Source organism: Neofelis nebulosa, chromosome 10 (genome assembly GCF_028018385.1).
Source record: "Neofelis nebulosa isolate mNeoNeb1 chromosome 10, mNeoNeb1.pri, whole genome shotgun sequence".
NCBI lineage: Eukaryota > Metazoa > Chordata > Mammalia > Carnivora > Felidae > Neofelis > Neofelis nebulosa.
In genome coordinates this window covers 49,045,780-49,068,276 of record NC_080791.1, presented here as the reverse complement: position 1 = coordinate 49,068,276, position 22,497 = coordinate 49,045,780, and the positions used below count along the sequence as shown (strand labels likewise).

The 22,497-nt window shown below is 41.6% G+C and overlaps 1 protein-coding gene across 29 annotated transcripts in view; it reads right to left on the bottom strand.

Moving 5' to 3' along the window:
• Positions 1-22,497, bottom strand: part of DLG2 (discs large MAGUK scaffold protein 2) — a 2,097,061-nt gene that overhangs the window by 62,881 nt on the left and 2,011,683 nt on the right. For 16 of the 29 annotated variants that reach the window (XM_058690298.1, XM_058690294.1, XM_058690296.1 and 13 more), the window contains 2 exons: positions 6,835-6,978; positions 3,734-3,910 (listed from right to left, as the gene is read on the bottom strand). In XM_058690298.1, the coding sequence (XP_058546281.1) occupies positions 3,734-3,910; positions 6,835-6,978 (321 nt within the window). The remainder of the gene's footprint in view (positions 1-3,733; positions 3,911-6,834; positions 6,979-22,497) is intronic. The other 13 variants (XM_058690300.1, XM_058690302.1, XM_058690303.1 and 10 more) reach the window with 1 other exon arrangement.

Here is a 22,497-nt window from a genome sequence, read left to right as displayed (position 1 = left end):
TCCAATGGAATGCATCTCTCTGTCTGGTGTCCTTTCACATCCCTTTGCCCCTGCTATGGACTGAGTGTGTTTGCCCAAAATTCATATGTTGAAGCCCTGGTGCCTGGTGTGATGGTATTTGGAGGTGGGGCCTTTGGGAGATAATTAGGTGGGGAGGATGGAGCCCTCATGAATGGGGTTAGTGCCGGTATAAGTAGAAACATGAGAAATGATCTCTCTGTTAGCCATGTGAGGGTACAGCAAAATGACCATCTGTACCCAAGGAAGAGGGCCCTCACCAGGAACCCAAACAGCCAGCACCTTAAATTTGGACTCTCCAGCCTTCAGAACTGTGAGAAATAAATGTCTATTGTTTAAACCTTCCAGTCTATGGTATTTTGTTATGGCGGCCCAAGCTGACTAGGACAAGTACCTTTAGTTACAAATAGCCCTCATTAACCTAATCACACTGCAGCTAGGCACGCTGTGTTGTCCCACAAATGTTGGGCTCCAGAGACAGTGACCTAATGACAGCGCTTGGCACACAGACACTGCTCAAACAATGTTTGCTGAATTAAATTTTGTCGAGTTTTATTTTTGCAACTTTGGGAGGAAGGATTACATATAAGTTAAAAGTATCAATTCTGTAGCCTGGATTCAAATCTCGGTTCTGCCGCTTACAAGTTGGACAATTTCAGGCAAGTTAATTAACTTCTTTATGCCTCAACCTCCTGGTTTGTAAAATGGGCACAATCATAATATAACATCTCTCACAGGGTTATGATGAGGTTTAAATAAGTTCATTGTAAAGGGTTTAGAACAGTGCCTAGCATGCTCTTGGAGTATTTTGTTAAATAAAATTTCTTTATCATCTTCAAAAAAAAGGAGGAGGAAGGAAATAATTATCATACTCTCCATCTTGGTGTAATTGGGATGATTAAATGGAATCATCAATAGAGAAACATATTTGTAAAGGGTGAAGTCATGCCCTGATGTCACCCATTAAGAGATTTTCCCAGACGAGCTCTACTAGTTGAATTATACTCAGAAAAGGGACTATAAAGGAATTAAAGATTGAAAAATGAACCCCAATCTAATAGTAAATCATATTTGAGCAGCTCCCACTTATTCTGAGCTGTTGTTGTAAGATGCTGAATGTAGTGTGAAATGAGAAAGCCTCATTTAAAAGTAAAATATTAAAGAACAGGCCTAGGACAGGCTCATGACAGATTGTGTGTGTGTGTGTGTGTGTGTGTGTATTTTATTTTATTTTATTTTATTATTTATTTATTTTTGTGTGTGTGTGTGTGTGCTTTATTTTAGAGGGAGAGAGAGAGAGAGAGAGAGCAAGCAGGGGAGAAGGAGAGAGAAAGAGAGAGAGAGAGAGAGAAAGAATGAATCCCAAGCAGGTTCCAGAGCCTGACATGGGCCTCGAACCCACGACCCTGGGATCATGACCTGAGCTGAAATCAAGAGTTGATGTTCAACTGACTGAACCACCCAGGTGCCCCTCATGATAGATTTTAAAGTCCATGCATAAGAACTCTTTGTGAGGTAGGATTATAACTGATTTTTATTTCTTTTTTATACTTTTCAAAAATTTCCCATTTTTCTACAATGAAATACTTTTTGTACTGTTACTTTTATAAACACATAAAACAATAAAACTTTTATAAACACATAAAACAATAATGATAATATTTTTTAAAAAGATTTAAAATCCTAAGGAGAAAGTTGACAGAAACTCATTTATAGCCATAAGCACACCCACACGTACACACACATGCACACACATGTACACACATACGGAGGGGGAAGCTACTGCAGCATTCATGAGATAGAATGCAAAGACATGTCAACATTAGAGTCACTAGGCAAACTTCTTTTTCAGGCTAGCTGTAGTATGGTTGTTAAGATGGTTTTTATCCAAACTAGGGGAGAAAGCCAACTTAAGAATGACCACCAGCAGGTAGAAAATTACCTCAAGAGGCATAGCACTGGGAATGTTCCTTGTGGGGAAAATGATGTGTAATTGAACAAATGAAGGGCTACTGACAAGACTGGTTGGAATCACAGAACCTCTGGGTTGGAAAGGGCCCGAGGAATCATATAGTTCAACACTCTATCCAAACCTCGAATCCTCGATGCTAGATCTTCTATTACCAGAATCACCTGGATGGATTTACAAACACATTCAGATTTCCAGGACCCCCTCCAGATGGACTGAATTAGAATATGTGTGTGTGTGAGTGTGTGTGTGTGTGTGTGTGTGTGTATGTGTGTGTGTATGTGTGTGTGTGTGCACCCACAGGCACACACGGAGGGGAGGGTCAGAGAGGGAGGGAACAGGCACATCTAAGGTATTTTTTAATATAAAAATTTTTAAATGTTTATTTATTTCTGAGGGAGGGAAAGAGAGACAGAGTGTGAGCAGGGGAGGGGCAGAGAGAGAGGGAGACAAGGAATCTGAAGCAGGCTCCAGGCTCTGAGCTGTCAGCACAGAGGCTGACGCGAGGCTCAAATTCATTAGCCATGAGATCATGCTGAGCCACCTAGGTGCCCCATATCTAAGTTTTTATAATGCTCCCTTGGTATGAAAACTATTGTTCTAGTTTGCTATCTTCCCAGGTAATCCACACCATCTCTACACAGCTGACTAGTAAAAGAATTTCTTTAAAATAAGCTGAAATCTATTCCTTCCTTGACACCCCACTTTTGTCCTTGGGGCCATATTCAAGAAGATAGCTCTTTCTTCTACAGAGCAGCTTCTCAGACAGCTCTGATGGATTAAATCAAAGCAGACCAAAATGCATGTTGCCTTGCCTTTTTTTTTTTTTTTTTAAGTAAACGGAAATGGAGAAACAGAATATAAACTAGTGCGGAGAGTCCATGCTTTGAATATATAACCTTTGAGAAAACACTACAAGCCATAGTTTAAACTCAGAATGTCCTCTCAAAGCAATGTCAGGCAACTATTCTGGTGCCAAAAGGACGCTGGTGGGAAGGAAAGTTCCTCCATGGTGGTGATGACTGGAAGCTACTGGGACACATGGGAGAGGTGGCTGTTCTGAAGTGTATTCCTGCCTTTCAAAAGCATAGTGGAAGAAAGGCTTGGAAGAGAAAGAGCATGGTGCTCTTGACATACAGAACTGATTATCTGAGTGAAAGTGGGAGTTGTGGGGTGGGTGGGGAAAAGGAGTAAGGAAAACAGTAAAAAAGTGATAAACCCAGTCTTAGGCCTCACCCAGATGTTCCACAGCTCATATTCCAAGCATCTGAATTTGGCATGAAGGGTTTTAATTTTTCCCCCATCAGTAGTTGAAGGTAATACATAGCTAGGACCTTTTATTAGTAAATCATACTTTATGTAGCTTTCACCTGACCTTTCTGTAAAGCTACCTGGTAAATCTGAACCTCTGGAATAACACCTCTGAGTGTTTAAATCCGCATACATGCTGATAAGATAATCTTGAACATGCGGATGCTGGTAAATGTTTTAGGGAGGTGGTGGAAGCAGATCCCTTTTCTTGCTTTATGTCTCATCAGAGTCACCAGCTTTTGTAAATCCCTAATATGAAAAGAACAAGAATACTTAATTCATGTCACCTGTCACCACTGACAATTTCCCTGCAGACTGACTATCCCACTCAAATGGTTATTTTATAAACAGTTTGTCTTATCTTCATCTTCCCTTATTTCCACTCCCTGGATAGCTGAAAAGCATACAGTCTGAAATAGAAAAGGCAATTCTTACCTCCGTTTGCTAGGGATGACCCCCATCTCTTCACTGTCCCCCTCCAGTGTGACTCTTCTGGCTTGCCACCACTCATCATCTGAGGCGTTGATAACATGGAGAATATCTCCATACTTAAAACTAAGTCCTTGACTTGGCAGCCCACTGTCCTTGCTCTTGTCATAGTCAAACATGGCTCTGTAGAAATGACAAGAGAGAACGTTGTTAAGAACCTCTGGAGCACAGATTTCGGATTCATCATTTCGATTACCAAGTCTTGCCCTGAGAATCCATCATCCATTTGATACCAGCTCCGAGGCCTGACTCCCAGGACTGCAGTCCACATTCCCACTGCTGTGGTCACCAGTCAACATTGGTGCCTGCTTCTCCTTGGAGGCTGCAGGGACACCCTACAGACTCCTAAAGCTGGGGTACTGCTTCCTTTCTTGGGGACCATCATATGTGGCAAGGTGATAATGGGAGATGTGGAAGCACCTGAGATGTTTTCCCTCCCACTACAATTGAAATTTAAAAGTCACTAAAAAGAAGGAAATAATGAAGAGAAACATGGGCATCTTTGTGAATGAAACATTTTGTGCTATGAACAAATCCTCTCCGATGTATGTATCAGTTCACAGAACTCTTTCTTTTATAATAGGGAGAAACGGTAACAACTTAAGTGTCCACCCATAGGCGACTGTGATCCTTCCACCCACTGGACTACTGGACCATTACTGAAGTAGAAAGGTTGCAGTTCCATACCTATATTGTGAACCTGAAACTAATATAACCTGTATGTTCATTGCACAGGAATTAACATTTTTAATAAATAAACTGCAAATTAAAACCACAAAAGCATAAATAAAAAATAAAACAAATTGAATGGTTGCAGAGGTTAATAAAATAACATGAATAAGTGGTCAAAATGCAACAATAAAAATATAATTACTCCTATGTTTATGTGTATGTATACAGATAGATCAAAATTATATGGATAAGACAAATCTTTTTGCTTCCACAGAAGGCTAAGCCTACTTCAGCACTGCATTCATCATTCTGAATTGTAATTCTTGCTTTATGTACCACATTTCCCTCACTAAAGAACACGTTCCCTTTGCTGAACTGAACACTCTTATATGAATAGATTGGTGGGGCAAGGGAATTGCAAATAGAATTGAAATGATCGCCAAGACCTTAGTAGCTAGGTGTTGCCTTAAGTAGCTGACAGTTTGTCTCAAGTCTTAGATTGCCTACCTCCTCTCCTATCCCCCTGCCCTCACAAACCACCACTGCACACATACAATTTCTCAGGAGAAGCAGATTTTGCCACCTCTCTGCTTATTTCCCTTTGATTCCATTCTGAGAATTTCCTTAGAGCATAAGCACTATGCAAGCAAAATTAGATAGATCTGGGGAACAGATTTTTCTAAGATCACTGAGGACCAAGTATGGTTCTTTTTCTTTCTCCTTCTTTTCCCCCCCTCTCCTCATGAAAGAAATGTCACATCTGCTGTCATGGCAACCAAAAAGAGCTGAAGACAGCATGTAGAACTCTCAAATACGGTAGAAAAATCTGAATTACTTGCAACACAACTCTGTCTTCCATGAACTCTGTACCCAGGTAATGGAATAGGAGGAGAGTTTCTCCATCTAAGTTCCCAGAATGACTCATTTCCACCTTGACCATCTGCATCTTCCCTACTGAAGACTTTGGCAAAGCTCTACCTGGGTGAAAGGGGGTTGAGAGAGGGCAGAGGTCCACTTCTGACACTGTCACTTCTCTGGCTGGGTGGTGTGACATAAATTAATTAACACTCATGAGCCACAGGTTTTTGTAATGCAAAATTAGTCCAATAACTACTTTCAGACAGAGCTGCTATAAGCATTAATAAGACATATGAGGCAGCCAGCTCACGGTGAGTGCACTGTAGCAGCGTGTAGCAGAGCGGTTAAGAATAGACTCAGGGGTCACACTGTCACGGTCATTTCCTGATTCTACTGCTTCTTACCAGTTATATAGCTGGTTTTCTGCACAAGCTACTTAACCTTTCTGAGGCCTCAGATTTCTCATACATAACAGTTATGATGACAACAGCAATGGTAACAGTACCCCCATCATAAAATTGTTGCATGGATGGAATGTCACGTAAGGTAATACATGTGAAATAGAGCATGCACAGCAATGCCTGGCACATAGTGACAATCATCAAGTTTCAACTGGTATTATTTTCTTCGCTGTCCCCTTTGAGTGGATATCCATAAAAATCCTTTCTATAGATTCTACTCTGGGTTAACATAGTAAGCTTGAGACTGCTATCCTTAAAAAAATTTTTTTTTAATGTTTATTTATTATTGAGAGACAGAGTGTGAGCAGGGGAGGGACAGAGAGAGAGGGAGACACAGAATCTGAAGCAGGTTCCAGGCTCTGAGCTGTCAGCACAGAGCCCAACATGGGGCTTGAACTCACAAACTGTGAGATCATGACCTCAGCCAAAATTGGACACTTAACCAACTGAGTCACCCAGGCACCCCAAGATTTCTATCCTTAAAATGACCTTCCTACAAGGGTGGCTCATGGCTGACATCTGGGAAATTAGATTTTGGTTCTATTTCCCATTAAGAATGGCTCACCATGCCTAAACTGTGTATAAACAACATTTAAGGTGAACATTTGTTTTTCTTCTGTGAATCTGGAATTGTGGTATGTGCCAGGCAGAAGGTGACTACATGACCAGTCCCCCATATAAACCCTGGACCGTGAGGGGCACCTGGTTGGCTCAGTCAGTTAAGTGTCCGACCTCAGCTCATGTCATGATCTCACGGTTCATGAGTTTGAGCCCTGCATCAGACTCTGCTGTCAGCACAGAGCACACTTCAGATCTGGATCCTCTGTCTCCTTCTCTCTCTGCCCCCACCCCCCCTTCTCTCTCTCTCTCTCTCTCTCTCTCTCTCTCCCTCTCTCTTTCTCTCACACACATACACACACACAGACACACACACTCTCTCTCTCTCTCACTCTCAAAAATAAACAAACATAAAAAAAGATAATAAAACTAAAACAACAACCCCCGCCCCCCAAACTTTGAGTCTTTAATAAGCTTCCTTGTAGACAACATTTATACCTGCTGTCACAATTTGTTGCTGGAGGAATTAGGCATGTCCCATGTGACTCCACTGGGAGAAGGCTCTTGGAAGCTTGCGCCCAGTTTCCTCTGGATTTTGTCCCAAGCTCCTTCCCCTTTGCTGATTTTGCTTTGTGTCCTTTTCTGTAATAAATCATAGTCCTGAGTATGTCTATGCTGAGTTCTGTGAGCCTTCCCAGTGAATCATCGACCCTGGGAGTTTTCTTGAGGGTCCCCAACACTCTACAGATTGCAAATCAGTTTCACGTACACTACCTCATTTGTGACTCAATCCATTCTGACAAAGAATGTATGATGGATACAGCATTATCCCCTTTTTACAGATGAGGGATAGACTAACCTCAGCATACATGGCTTAGGGTCAGCAACTTCAGGCTGCAGCTTGGGTCTCCTGACCCAGAGTCCTGCTACAATGCTCTTCAACTTGTTCTCCATGACCCCCTCCCCCGAAACCTGAGAGGTGGTGACAAGGTGGCAAGGATAATAACCATGATGGCTACCACTCCTTATGCTCATATTAGGTGCCCTGGCACTTTGTATCCATTGTATTATTTGACATCATAACAACCTGAAGGTAAAAATTAGTATCCTTATTTTACAGATGAGGAAAGGAAGCTCAGGACGGTAGGGCACCTGCCCAGGTCACATGTACACATGTGGTGGAGACTGCACGTAGAATATGGTCTGTCTGGCTCCAAAATCCATGTTCTTGGACATTTCATTGTGAGGCTCAGTTTTGCAGCCTGTTATCCTCTGGTCTTGCTCACAATTTAGCAGTACCAGGAGTTTTTATCCTCCCTTCAGGGCTGACCATCCCCTCCCACCCTCCCCCCCAAATCCCCAAAGCTCCCTTACTGCTCACTTCTTGTCCCAGTATTTTTTAAAACAAATTTTAAATGTTTTATTTATTTTTGAGAGAGCACAAGTGAGGGAGGGGCAGTGAGAGGGGGACAGAGGATCCAGGGCGGGCTCTGCACTGACAACAGCGAGCGATTTGGGACTCGAACTGCAGGACCATGACCTGAGCCTAAGCTGGACGCTCAGCTGATAGGTGTCCCTATCACAGTGTTTTTTTTTTTTTTTTTTTTTTAATCCTAAGGGTCTTTGAACCTCTGGTTTAGCACCAGGCTCTTTCTGGATGTCAAGCCATCAGGAAAACTGGCAGGTGGCTGCCAAGAAGGCAGGCTCTAGGGTGAGACTGCTTGGGTTTGCAACTTTTTGACCATGTGAATTTTAAGCAAGTTAACTTGGCTTCTCTGGGCTCCAAGTTTTCTTAACTGTAAAACTGGCACATAATAACAGCACCTACCCCAAAGGGATGTGGTGAGGATTAAGTAAAATAATATATGGAAAGTACTGTAACAGCAGCCTGGCACTAGTGATTGCTCAATAAATGGTGGTACTATTACTCTTATAATTGTTTTTCTGAAAAATGTGCTGGCCTTGACTCAGGGAATCTGCTGGGACTGTGGCCCTTAGTAGCTGTCTTGTGGACTGTGTACAAAAAACATCTAAAATATCTCTCCAACCTCAGAGTCCAGTTCAGCACTGGGCACAGAGTAGACCCTCAGTGTCAGTCCGTGAAAATGTTTCAGAAGAACTTTGAAAGCCCCGCTTCTCTCAAGCCTGTGTCCTCATGTGTAAGGGAGGGGAGTAGAGACTGTTCTGGTGGTCCTCACCGGGCCAGACATTCAATCTACTGTGCTCTGTTCTAATTCCCAAGAATCCTGGAGGGAAGGTTTCCCACTCCTGCCTTCAGCCATAGGTATCCTTGCAGAAGGGGCTCACAACACGTTCTTCCCGAGTTCTGTTTATCTCAGACAATCTGCCGCTCTAGGATTACATGGATTTCAGACTTGTCAGGCCCCTGAAAACAAGCAGCTGATACATTTCAGTGGCTTCTGGCTCCTTTGGATATTAATGGATCTTCATGTCTGGGAAAAATGTTACAGTGCCCCATCACCTAATTTAAAAAGCGGTAAGCTGTTTTTAATTTGTTTTATGTGCTAATTCATCAGAGCAACTTTTATAAAATGCCATTAAGACTCACACTTTCCACCCAGGGTGCTTTTAACAAGTCCATTAGACAAGTAGAATTAGACAGGAATAATGCAATGACTCTCCCATCCCTCCTGCCCCTCCTGCATTTCACCATGCGGTGGCCCTTTGCCAACTGGGGAAGTCTAATAAGGGAAGTGAAGAGCTGCTCATTCTCATGGCTGTGTCACATGACTGAGATACCTGACAATTGATGGAATTTGTGCTTCTTAAGTGGCCTACAATGTATGAAAGACTATATTTTTACCTCATCCAATGTACTGGCCAGGCAAGGCAGCATCTGGATTATATGCCAAGCTTTGGAGAGAGAAGAGACCTAGGTTATGTCCCAACTCTGCCATTCCTGCTTGTGAATTTGGGGCATGTTACTTAACTTCCTAGATGATCTCTTCACCAGAGATCATCATTCCATCAACTATGAAATGCAGAGAATGATGGTTTTAAGTCAAAAGATTGTTATGAAGATACCACTCTAGGGTGACGCATGAGAAATGCCCAACACACACACACAGAATGAGTTCCACTTTGTTATTATTCTGACAACAATTTTGCCAGGTAAGCCTTTTTTATCTCATAAAGGAAATGAGACCCAAGGAGCTGAAATGAAAAAAAGCTAATAAGTAGCAGAACCAGGATTCAAATATAGATAGATGTGTCTGAATCACAAGCCCATGCTCCTGACTGTAGAATTCAGCCTGGAATTCCTGATAAGGAATGTTGTCCTTAGACCTCATCTCCAGAGATTTCATGATTTGGTGATTGCATTTATAATGACACCATGGACTAGACATGAGGGGAGAGGCATGAGTAGTTTACTGAGTGCACAGTTAGTTCTCACAACTGCCTCACAGTACACGGATTAGCCTTGTACTGCAGATGAGGACATATAGACTTAAGCAATATGCCCAGTGACATACCAGCTAGCAAGTGATAGGGCAGGACTGAATTCAAGACCTGTTTGCCTCCATCATTTATGTTATTAAAAGCAAGTTGCCATATTTAAAAGCCTTGAACTAAAGCCTAATTACCAGTTGAAAAATCCAAAACCAAAAACCAAAAGCACCCCCAAAAAACCTAACCCTCCCACCCCCAAAAAACCCTGTCTGACTCTAAGGCTTGTGGACTTGCTACACCAACCCATGTGTTGTTTTTGCAAGGAACCCTCTCCAACCAAAACCACCCGTATTCTCTATTGGGTTTAGACTGCAGTAATATTTAATAATCATGGACCATAAGAGCACATGTGTTCTCTGTGTTGTTCAGAGGACTGAATTTTGGCTGACCCACTTTAAGGTTGGTATAGCAAAGAATCACAAGGGTGAAGAGAACCCCCAGGACCATGCCGGTAAGAACTGGAAAAATTACTTGATGTGTCTTGTGGTTATCGAAAATATGGTAGGGAAAATAATTCCCTAACCCCTTCTTTGCAAGGATGTCCACACCTCATTCCCCAGAGCCTGCGAATATGTTACCTTATGTGGCAAAAGGGATTTGCAGATATTATCAAAGTTAAAGGTCTTAATATGGGGAGAGTATCCTTGATTATCTGGGTGGGCCCAATCCAATCACACGAGTCCTTAAAAGTAGAAGAGAAGGCAGAAGAATAGGTCAGAGAGCTGTGACATGAGGGGTACATGACTGCCATTACTAGATTTGAAGATGGAGGAAGGTAATTTGTCATAGCAGCAGTAGAAAACTAATAACAGAGGACAAGGAAGAAGATGGTTTACTAGAAGGCAGGTAGAAGGCAAAGGCTACCAGTTTGATGATCCTGTTGAAGATTCTTTGGAATAAAAACAACTACTCAACAACTATAATAACAGCCCACTAAATGCCTATTATTGGCCAGCCATGTGCAAAGTACCTTTGTTTCACATAATTTTATCTTACTGAATCCATGTAAATAGCTTATAATAGAAGTATGATGATTTCTATTTTGCAGATAAAAAACATAAGGCTTTGATTTGTTAACACTTATACAATAATTATCCAATTATCACAAAAACCCTATGAGATAAATACTATTGTTCTTATGTTCAAATAAGGAGACTGAGGCACAGAAGTGCAGCCTTTTCTTTCTCTGAGGTTGTAAAGCACTCTGCTTGCACCTCTCTTGAAAAGCCTACAATGTCCAGTCTTGAATGAGAATGTGTTTTACCTCCTTTATTGGATTAAAAGCTATTGAAGGTCAGAGGCTCCCAGGTACAGCTTCTGCACAGAGTCTTTGTAGATGCTTTATACATGAACAAATCAAGGTGCCTGGGTGGTTCAGTTGGTTAAGTGTCTGACTTTGGCCCAAGTCATGGTTTCCTGGCTCATGAATTTGAACCCCACGTCAGGCTCTGTGTTGACAGCTCAGAGACTGGAGCCCGCTTCGGATTCCATGTCTCCTTCTTGCTCTGCTCTCCCCAACTTGTGCACACATGCTCTCTCTCTCTCTCTCTCTCTCTCTCGCAAAAATAAATAAACTTAAAAAAAATAATTGAACAAATCAACCAGTAGGTTACTTCCTTCTGTGCTGTGAACTTGTTTGGGCTACAGAAGACTTTGTTTCCATGAGAAATTTAAGACACACGAAGTGGAGTGCTTTGACCCAATTTCCTTAGTCTTTTGAAGTTGAGGCTTCTGCTTGATTAGAGGAGACTTGGTTCTCACCTCTCTGTGCAGGAGGAGAACGAACAAGAACAGCGGAAGATAAAGTCTGCTCTCTGCTGCATCCCACTGTGCCTGACTTAAGTGGATGTGTTCCGTTGTTGATGTAAGCAGCTGAGGATAGTGTAAAAAGTGTAGACATTGGAGTAAAAAGACACACTCAAGTGAGTCCACCTCTTTCTAGCTGAGTGTCGCTGAGAAAATCTGTGGATCAATCTGAGCCTTTGTTTATCAATGAATGGGTTTAATCTTTCCTAGGTCTCAGCATATTTGGAGAGATTGAATGAGACAACATAGGAAAAGTCTTTAGCACACTAACTGCCAACCAGTAGTTCCTTTATTTCACCCCTTCCCTACTATAAAAATGAGAGAGTTATTTCTACAAGTATTGGCAGGAGATGATAATACGGTGTTTTTAAAATACAATATAAAAATACACATATAGTAAACTTTCTCAAAACATTTTCCCACTGGGGGGATGTGGGAAAGGGATATGCACTGGGAGCAGAAGGATCTGTACTTTAGGTGCTATCATTTTTTAAATTCAGCCATTTCCAATAGTTTTTCCTCTTTTTATTTTTTTTAAGTTTATTTATTTTGAGAGAGAGAGCATTCATGAGGGATGGGCAGAGAGAGAGAGAGAGTAGGAAAGAGAGAATCCCAAGCAGGCTCCGCACTGTGAGCACAGAGCCTGAGTTGGGGCTTGAACCCACGGACAGTGAGATCATTACCTGAGCCAAAATCAAGAGTTGGATGCTTAACCAATTGAGCTACCAGATGCCCCTAGTTTTTCCTTCTTAAAAGCATTCATTTGCCCATTCACGAATCTAATAAATGTTTCAAAAATAGAGATGGCACCCTGCAAGTAGATAGAAGCTTGGATGGAATTAGGAAAGCAGGACTCTGGTTCTGGCTTCAATGTAATCTCACTGTATGATCTTGTGTAAATTTCTTTATCTCTTTGGGCTCCAGCTTCTATGTAATCAACAGGCCAAAAGCACTTCTTGAAGCACGTTTCAGCTATTATATTCTATGCCTTTGTCTAGCAAGGCACTGTTGGGGACTCAGGTTAACCTTCCACGTGGCTGGGGGCGCCTGAGTGGTTCAGTCAGTTAAATGTTCGACTCTTGATTTTGGCTCAGGTCATGACCTCACAGTTTGTGAGTTTGAGCCCTGTGTTGGGCTCTGCTCTGACAGCATGGAATTTGCATGGGATTCTCTCTCTCCCTCTCTCTCTGCCCCGTCCCTGGCTCGTGCTCTCTCTCCCTCTCTCTCTCTCTCTCTCAAAATAAATAAATTAACATTAAAAAAATCTTTCCATGTGGCTGATAGTATGTGTGTCTCCGAGGATTGTGTTTGCTTTGTGAAAATCACTACTCTGTGTCATCTCCTCCACCAATCCTAGAACCTCTTTTCCCGTCCCTACACCCTCACTGGGAGTTAAACACCCGTCTCATATGCTCTTATAATTTTTTTTTTTCAACGTTTTTTATTTATTTTCAGGACAGAGAGAGACAGAGCATGAACGGGGGAGGGGCAGAGAGAGAGGGAGACACAGAGTCGGAAACAGGCTCCAGGCTCCGAGCCATCAGCCCAGAGCCTGACGCGGGGCTCGAACTCACGGACCGCGAGATCGTGACCTGGCTGAAGTCGGACGCTTAACCGACTGCGCCACCCAGGCGCCCCTTTTTTTTTTTTTTTTTTTTTTTTTCATATGCTCTTATATCACATTGTATTGTGACTTTTAATCTTTGCAAATTCTAATTTGTATATGCATGGGGGGAAGGAGAGGCTCATATTCATCCTATCCCCAGGGTCTACCACAAAGCAGATGTCCAATAAAAGTTATTTTTTGTTATTAAATTTGTCACCTATTCTTCTCATAGGGCAATTCCTGGAATTCAGTTGTTTACATTCTTTCCTAGAAGGCAGGTACAATTGGCAACAATAGGTAAGAAAAGCCTGTGCAGCATCTGGCATTGGGCTCCCTATCTTTCTTAGGATGATCAAGATCTGTGCAATTTTCCTGTCTCTCAAGTCAGAACACGTTCATCTCGGGAAGAAGGCAACACACAGCTCTGTATAGACTACTTTTCATGTCTCCTCGAGGAGCCATAACATACATACCTCTGTGGACCAGTCATCATATCCAGACCGACTGAAGTCTACTGTGGCCACTTAATTTCCCATCTATTTCAATAATGAATTAATTGTCCATGGTGAAAAGGGTGGCTGAATCCACCAGTGGAACAGTCTTAGTGGATAACATATTAGCTTCTGTCAGTCCTTGCCAAGAGAGCACTAAGACGCTGTCTTTGAGTGATTACTGAACACAGTAGGACTTACAATGTGCCAGGCACTGCTCTAGGTATTTATTATCCATGATTCATAGATATTCCTTAAAGTGCAGGCATTATTCCATTTTATAGAAGGGTAAAAATGCACTGTGGTGTCACATGGGTTATGCCATGTGATCATTAATAATCTTATAAGGCAGGTTTGTCCTCTGGAAAGATACTCTTCTCGGGGTGCCTGAGTGTCTCAGTTGGTTAAGCATCCAACTGTTGATTTTGCCTCAGGTCATGAACTCATAGTTCCTGAGACGGAGCCGCATCAGGCTCTGCGCTGACAGCGTGGAGGCTGCTTGGGATTCTTTCTCTCCTTCTCTCTCCGTCCACCCCCCTAATATATAAATAAATAAACTTAAAACAAACAAACAAAAAGATGCTGTTCTTATCATGCCAGACTGTTTCCTTCTGTGTTTGGAGGATATTGGGAAACTGTCAATTTCTACTGTACCCAATGGGTCAGGCAGTCACTGTCATGACTGGAGATGGAATTAATTGGGCACCAATGAGAGGTCCTTACAGCCTGGGCCTCTCCACAGTTGTGGCAATTTGATGATAATCAGGGAAGAAGCATTACTTCCAGGGTCAACAACTCTCTCTCTCTCTCAGTCTCTCCTGAGTCATCAGTGCTTTCCATGCCTTAGGGACACAGTGTGAGCAGACTTCCTGTGTCCGGAGGCCACTGTGTTGATCATTTCAGACAAGTAATCATTAGAAGCTCCAGGGACGTGTCCCACTCCAGCCTGCTTTCTCTCTCAGGGTGTCCTAGCAATCTGTCAGGTTGGTTTACATGGCAGTCCCAACTGACAGGACCTCATCTGAGGGAAGCAGAAGCAAGTCTGAACCGGCCCAAAAGCAGGGCTCCACAGACCATGGCGGATGGTACTTCAGATTTCAGGGTTGAGTTGAAGCTGTAAAAATTAATCATCTTAAAACCATTGTCTTTTCCCCCAAATGCCATCAGCCAGCTACTCAGAAATTGAAATATGGGAAAGGGAACATGGCCAGGATGAATAGCCCAGGCTTTATGACAGTTCTGAAAGCTTTTATGTTCTGGCCTTGTTTATCAGGCAATCAAAAAATATTAATCAAGATATTGCATAAAGGCTGACAGAGCCCTGACTGCAGGCTTTTGTTTCTGATCCAAGCTAAAAATGTATATCAATCAGATAGTCTTGGGTTCAAAGAGTAGCTCTGCCATTTAACCAGCTGTGTGATTTTCATCTCTGTCCCTGGGTCTCCAAAGATGCAAAAGGAGGGACAAGATCCCTGTCCAATAGAGTCCTTATGAGAATTACACATATAAGACATTTTAGAACCTAGTAGGCTCTCAATATTTGTTAACTGAGTCTAAAGTCTAAATTCCTTTCCTGTAAATTCCATCCCTTTTTTCTAGTGTTGCTCACTAGAGCACAAACAAAGCAAGCCTACCTCTGCTTTCCAATAACACTTTAAGTATTTACTGACTGACAAGTAAGATCAGTTGGCTTGCCACCTGGTTTAGAAGAGATATTGGAAAAAGTTCATTTCTCTCATGAGCATATGGAAAAGGGGAGAAAGACATCCAAGAACATTTGACATGACTACTCCAAATCCTTAGTGGTAGTGTATCAGGGTTGGTAATGAAATTCATATATCATGAAACCAGACATTTGGACAAACTTCTGAGCTCGCTTTTTTGTCTACCAGTTTTCAGAAAACTGGATGGGAACAACAGGCCTGGATTGAGGGAAAGGATGACTCAGAATTAGGGAAAAAGTCACCTCAAAATCTCTCCTATGTCCATAAATGCTCCCATTATCACTTTTTGAATGAGGACACATAAGATAAAAGATGGTTCCATTCTCATCCAGGTAAAAATAGTGAGTTCAGGATGCAATTTAACTTCCACTTATGGATATGAGATAATAGTCATTTAATGCACTATCATTTACAGGGTGCCTCCTATATGCCGATCACTGTGTTATTTGTTGAGGACTCAGCAATGAACAAGGGGCTTGCTTCCTGTTCTTACGGATCTTGATGTTGGGTTGAGAATAGAGGTAAGGGCATATTTATTCAGCTACTCACATATTCATTTATTCATTCAGCAAATATTTATCAAGCATGTACCAATGATGATATTAGGAGCTTTGGGTCTATCAGTGAATGAAAACAGACAAAAATTCTGCCTTCATGGAACTTACATTTTCATGAGAGGCCATGGAAATCACCACACAGCATAACAGGAGTTGATACTTGCTATGGAAAAGATTAAAAAATAGGGCAGAGTAAGGGGTATCAGGATTTTTAGACAGGGTAGAACTGTGGTAGTGGTGAAGGTTGCATTTTTTGGGTGGGTGGGGGTGATCAAGGTAGGATTCACTGAAAGACAGGTGAGGCAAGGCTTGAAGGAGGTGAGGGAGTTAGTCATGAAGATATGTGAGGACAGTGTTTTAAGAAGAGGGAAAAGTCAGTGCAAAGAACCCAAATATAGTTAGAAGTCAGTGCAATATATGCTATCATATGAATTAGTATGGGAGGCTACAGGATCATAGAGCAGGAACCCCCATCAGGTGCTCAGAAAGATGCTGATGAATGGATAGTTCTCCCAGATCTACTAGCTGAGAGGCAGCAGCACCCAACTGAGCCACCCCACCCAACTGAGCAGGTGTGTCCTTCAGGCATTCTCCTATGGGAACCTCATCTCTAACAACAGTCATCTCACACCTTGGGGATTCTGCTTCTTCCTTCAGTGTTTCCTGCTTCCTGCCTCTCTTTGGAAGCAGGCATGTGAGCAGGGCCATGGAAAACCTTCCCTTCTCTCAGATGCTCTGTCACAACTCACACCATGCAGGGGGAGTTTTTCAGCCAAGAATTTTTCTTAACATTGTTTAAAAAGTCAAAGCACTAACTAGATAGAAACAAGAATTTTGTAAATTTCACTCCTTTCTATGAAACTCATAACTTTCTCTGCAACCCCTGTCTGAGTCTATCCAGAGATAGGCTGAGCCTATTCCTTCTCTGTGCCAGGTTGCTACCTCATACAAGGTCTTGTGTTTGCACTCAGCAGGCTACATTTTAGTTGGTTTGCTGTGGATCTGTTTTCTCTTCTAGACTTCTCAGTTCCTGAGGGTTAGGACAGAGTCTCATTCATCTGTGTATCTCTTGAATGGAGCATGGAGCAGGAGGTGCTCACAACACAAGGCTAAATGGAATTGAACTGAATTCAGAACCCACACTGTGTGACCTTGGGAACATTACTTCATCTCTTCAAGTCTCTTTTGGTTACCTCATCTGTAAAATGGGATTAAAAATACTATATTTTATCAATTTTAAGATGTACCTTTTTTCATTTCCATCTCTCTACAGTTAGGATGCATTGTATCTTACCATCAGCGCCATCTCATAATTTAATTGACAATATCTCTCCTTTCTTGGGATGTGCTGAGTGCATCTTACAATCAATGACAACCTAGATTCACTGGAAAGTGTAGGAACTGTCTCACAGGCTCTTGTGAGGATTAATGAATTATGGATTAAAAAACCCTCAGATTAGATCATGAGCTGCTCTTATTGTCATACATTATGGGTCACATAGGGTCATCCCAACTTTTACTCTCCTGTACACATTTTTCTTTTAAATAACCCCCTGTAGTATCCTCTGTTCAGTGACTGTTCAGAAAGTGCTGACAGGCCAAATGCTGGGCTGTAACCTGACTTGCTTACGGAGAGTTCTGTTCAGCATTTTTGCTTAGTTGAATGATGTGCCTGTAGGAAATGCCCCAGCTCTTGTGAGTAGTTTAGAAATTTAGGGAAAGAAGATGGAAATAATGATATCCAGAATATTAATGTCTATGCTTTTAGTCTTTATAGTTTATGTGAATATTAGTAGCATTTACTCCAATAGCACAACTGTTTAGTGCTAATGTTTTCAAGCTGGGGTATTTTCTGTATGTCTAGTGTAAGTCCATCCATTCATTCATAGTCTATTGAACACCTACTACATGTCAGGTAACAGGACAATGGGAAACTTCCCAGCTCTGCCATTTACTTGTGCTGTGGCTATAGGCAATGTTTAAATTTTGTTTCTTATGAACAGATTCTTGTGTAAATTAAAGATTAATTCCTGCCTGCTATAAACTAATGTTTGTGTCCCCACAGAATTCATATGTTGAAACCTTATCATGGAATGTGGGGCCTCTGGGAGGTAATTAGGATTGGGTGTGGTCATGAAGGTGGATTAGTGCCCTTAAGAATCATAAAAGAGTTTGCTTTTTCTTTCTCTCTACCATGGGAGGGTACACTGCCATGGGAGGGTACAATGCCATGGGAGGGTACAATGGCAGTCTGGAACCTGGAAGACGGTTCACCCCCGAACCCTACCTGGATCTCAGACATCTAGTGTCCAGAACCATGAGAAATAATTTCTGGTGTTTATAAGCCACCTAATCCATGGTTGTAGCAGCTTGAACTGATTAAAATACTGCCTAATAGACATTGTTGAGATTAAATGAGGTAACACATTTAAAACTCCTGCAACATGGTGCCTGCTGCATAGAGACATGGAAAGCTGCAAGAATAATATGTACTGGCATTGAAAACTATGTTATAACTCAACTTTCATGGAATGCAGGAATTAATTAGTCCCAATTTGCCTTTATATTAATATTGATCTATCTGTTTAACATTTATGTGGCTCTTACTAAATGCCAGACCTGGTGCTAGTGTTCTATTGGCAGTAAGTGCTGGGGGAGCTTGGGGTAGAGATATTTTCATGGGCTGGAGTGATGGGCAATGGGCCTTGCTCTCCCTACTGCTGCTGGCATTCCATTTAGTAAATTGATCAGATAGTCTTGTGGGACTGCTCTAAGGCAGCCAGTACATAAAACTTTTACGTGTCTGAAACCATGCATTCATTCTTTTAGTCATAGTTAATGGGTGCCTATTGTGTGCCAAGGTATTATACTAGGTATTGGTATTATAGTGATAAACTAAGAAAAACAAGGTCACTTTTGGAATTTAGAAGAAAGACAAATATAGAAGAAATAATTACCAGTATGACACATCTTAAAAAGCACATGGGAAAATAACCCATCAGAGTATGTGGTGGAGAGAAATAGAACATACCCTGGAGAGAATGAGTTAGGGAGGCTTCCAGAAGGAGGTGCTGTCTAATCTAAGACCTGCAAGATGAGCAGATATAGTCAGAGAAGATTTATATGCAGAGGCTTTGAAGGAGGAAATAGCAGGCAGTGAATCTGAAGGAAGACCAATGTCCTGGATGGGCCAAGTTGAGACCAGAATGAAGGAGAGGATAGTCCTGGAGGGTCCTGCAGGCTTATGAAACACACTTTCTTCTCTTCACAGCAACGGGAGCCCATTAGAGGATTTTAAACAAGATAGTAAGATGATCAGATTTGCATTGAAAATATCTTTCTGGATATAAAGTAGAAAGTAGATTGGGCAAGAGCCAATGCTGAGACCCCAGATAGTGGGCTGTGGTAGTAATCCAAATGATGAGGACTTGACCAGGCTGGTGGTGGTGGGATAGACAGAAGTTCCAGATATTTCCTTTAGCCAGTGTCTCTCTCACCGTAATCTTAAGCAATGCTTTCAAAGTTTTATTACCAGAACAAACCTTTTTTTTTTTTTTTTTTAGAGGAAAGATTCTAAAAACATAGCAAATATCTGATTGAAAACAGAGAAGAAAACTGGAACTTTTGGCCTCTCTTCCACTCCAAATGTGCAGTAGCCCAAAGGCCCCTAAGAGGAACCCTGGGGCTCCTTAATTCAGAGAATGAGTACCTTCAATCTGGTACATTAGTTACCAAGCACTTTAAAGTGAAGAAACTTCTTTCTTACTGATGTCATGACACTCCCAAACCCACTTCCAATTCCCACAGGTGTCCATTCACTTTCAAAATGAAATCTTGACATAAATTCTTCTTGGAATATTTTGGGAGAATTTAGCAAAGCCTCTTTGAGATAACTAGAGATATACCATGGTATTCTGAACTCCAATTACAGAACTCTACAGGATGGAATTGTGATTAGTTCTATCAAAGAGTAAATAGCACCACTCAACAGAAGTCATTTCTATAGATATTTTTTGCACATGTTTTGAGGAAAAGACTCCTTTCTGTTCTCAGAGTTTGTTTATACCGACAAGCAGGGCATAGTTCCTTAGAAGAAGAGAAATTTTCTTGTTAGAATGTCAACACATTCATAAAGAACAAGAGAAAGCTCCCCAGAGGAAGTCAGCAGCCCACCCAGTGAAGTATGTGTATGGGATGAGAACACTTTGATGGGTAGAGAAACATTTCTTTTAATGAGAGGAGGAAGGAATGAGAAATTGCTGCTTGATACCATTTTTGCATATTAGCCATGGCTGGGGTTTGATAAAGAAGGAAGTGGGAATCCAACTTGAAGTTGGCCAATCAGGCCTGACAGAAGTATGTAAATTGGGCAGGAAAGCATGAGAGGAACTTCGACATGATAGTTATTCCTAGACCAGTGGGCATCCAGTGGAAGGCCAGCTGAGATGATGCTGGGGAAGATGTTGGGTGAGGAACTAGAGGTGAGGAGCATGTAGACTGACCCCTGGATATTGGCCCACAGTAAGGTCCACAGCTCCAATCAGTAGCCCATAAGTGAAGCCATGACTGCCCTTTCCCTTCACACAGTCCCATTTTCAGCAATCATAACATTGTCTGGGAGCCATCTTGGGAATAGCCTCTGTCCTTTATTTGTTCTCGATGCACTCTCTCTTCTCATCTAGGTCCTGTAATTTATTAAAATGCTTCTTCAATGCCCCAAGTATTGTGCTCAGTGCTGAAGATAAAAGATGAGCAAGTTATAGTATCTCTCCCCTCACACAAATGTGTGTCTAGTAGGTGAGACAATAATGTAAGCAAATCAATTATATTTAGTTTATTAAATGCAACAGAAGTATTACAATCTATAGAGGAAAGCAAGGGCTGCCCATTCTGAATGGTATGACAGTCTCCCATAACGACCCACTTCTACTGGACAGGCCAGGTCTTGTGCTCTGCAGGATCACAAGCAGCTTCTGATAATTGCCAGGGGTTAAGCCACAGACAAAAGGAAGGGTTTTGTAATCCAAGTTATGGGCAACAACTTTTAAAGCTGGAATTCCATTTGTCTTTAGGAAATTTCTATCACCTCTGATTTCAACAGGGTTGGTTATTTGATATAAGTTTCAAAGAAATATTAATCCTCTAGATTCTGCATCATGGCCATACATTCTTGTGTTGAATCAAAGGTTAGAAACGATAAACAAAATCTTCAAACAGGCTTATGTATTTCATCATTGAGTTTTAGGCATAACAGCAACTGGAAGTGGAATAATTAGGTAAGATGAATGCTTGATTCCCATCAAATTTGCCAAAAGAGAGCAGGTATTAGATTTTGAAAAAATGCCCTCCAGACTGATAATTTGGGGTAGTGGGGAAAAGGATTTCCTGTTTTACAGATGGATGAACATCCTAAGGGAACCAACTTATTGTGAAGTTAATCTAAGTAGACTCTTTGGCAAGGAAGAGGCTCATTGCCTAGGACAGATTTAGATCAATTCTGGCAGGAAGGAATATCCACAGGGGCTGTTTCAATTTCATTTAATCAGTTAGAGAAGAAGGAGTTACCTAACATCAACTGGGGAGGATATGGAATCTATAAAATAGGGAGAAAATATGTATTTGAGTGAGGTAATTTGTTTGATAATTCACAGCGATGTGGGCTTTATAATTTCACAGTAAAGTTGCACAGTTAATGATTTTTCTAAATTGGCTCTATGGTAGTCTCTCACTGCAAGGTTTCTCGCTGCGATTTATGGTGTTTCTTTCCTCTCTCTCTTTTCATTGTTTTCAAAATGATATATTTAATAAGTAACTCTTTGGATGGCTTTAAATAGTTTTCAGTAATAATGTTTTGATAAAACTGTTAGAAGTTTTTTTTTAATTTGTATTTTATTTTTGTCTTCTGTCAATCTTTTTTGACATACAACATAAAAATACCAGTTATGTATTTTTTTCCCAGGTAAAGATGCCTTAGTCTGTCTATTATATGATAGTATGGGGTTCAAGAGAGGAGGGAATGAGAAAGGAAACTAATAGTTATTGAACACCTGCCATTGGTTAGCCGCTAGAGTAGATACTTTTCATATGTTGACATTGAATAATAACAGCCCTGTGACTTTGTTATGAATCTCTCCATTCTATAAATTAAAAAAAGCAAAGTTCGGGGCACCTGGGTGGCGCAGTCGGTTAAGCGTCCGACTTCAGCCAGGTCACGATCTCGCGGTCCGTGAGTTCGAGCCCCGCGTCAGGCTCTGGGCAGATGGCTCGGAGCCTGGAGCCTGTTTCCGATTCTGTGTCTCCCTCTCTGCCCCTCCCCCGTTCATGCTCTGTCTCTCTCTGTCCCAAAAATAAATAAAAAACGTTGAAAAAAAATTAAAAAAAAAAAAAAGCAAAGTTCACAGATACTGACAATGGTTACCTAGCAAGTAAATGGCAGAGTTAGGAATTGAACCTAGATCTGTCCATGTGGCTCTCCCTCCCACAGGCCTTCAGATGGAAGCACTGGC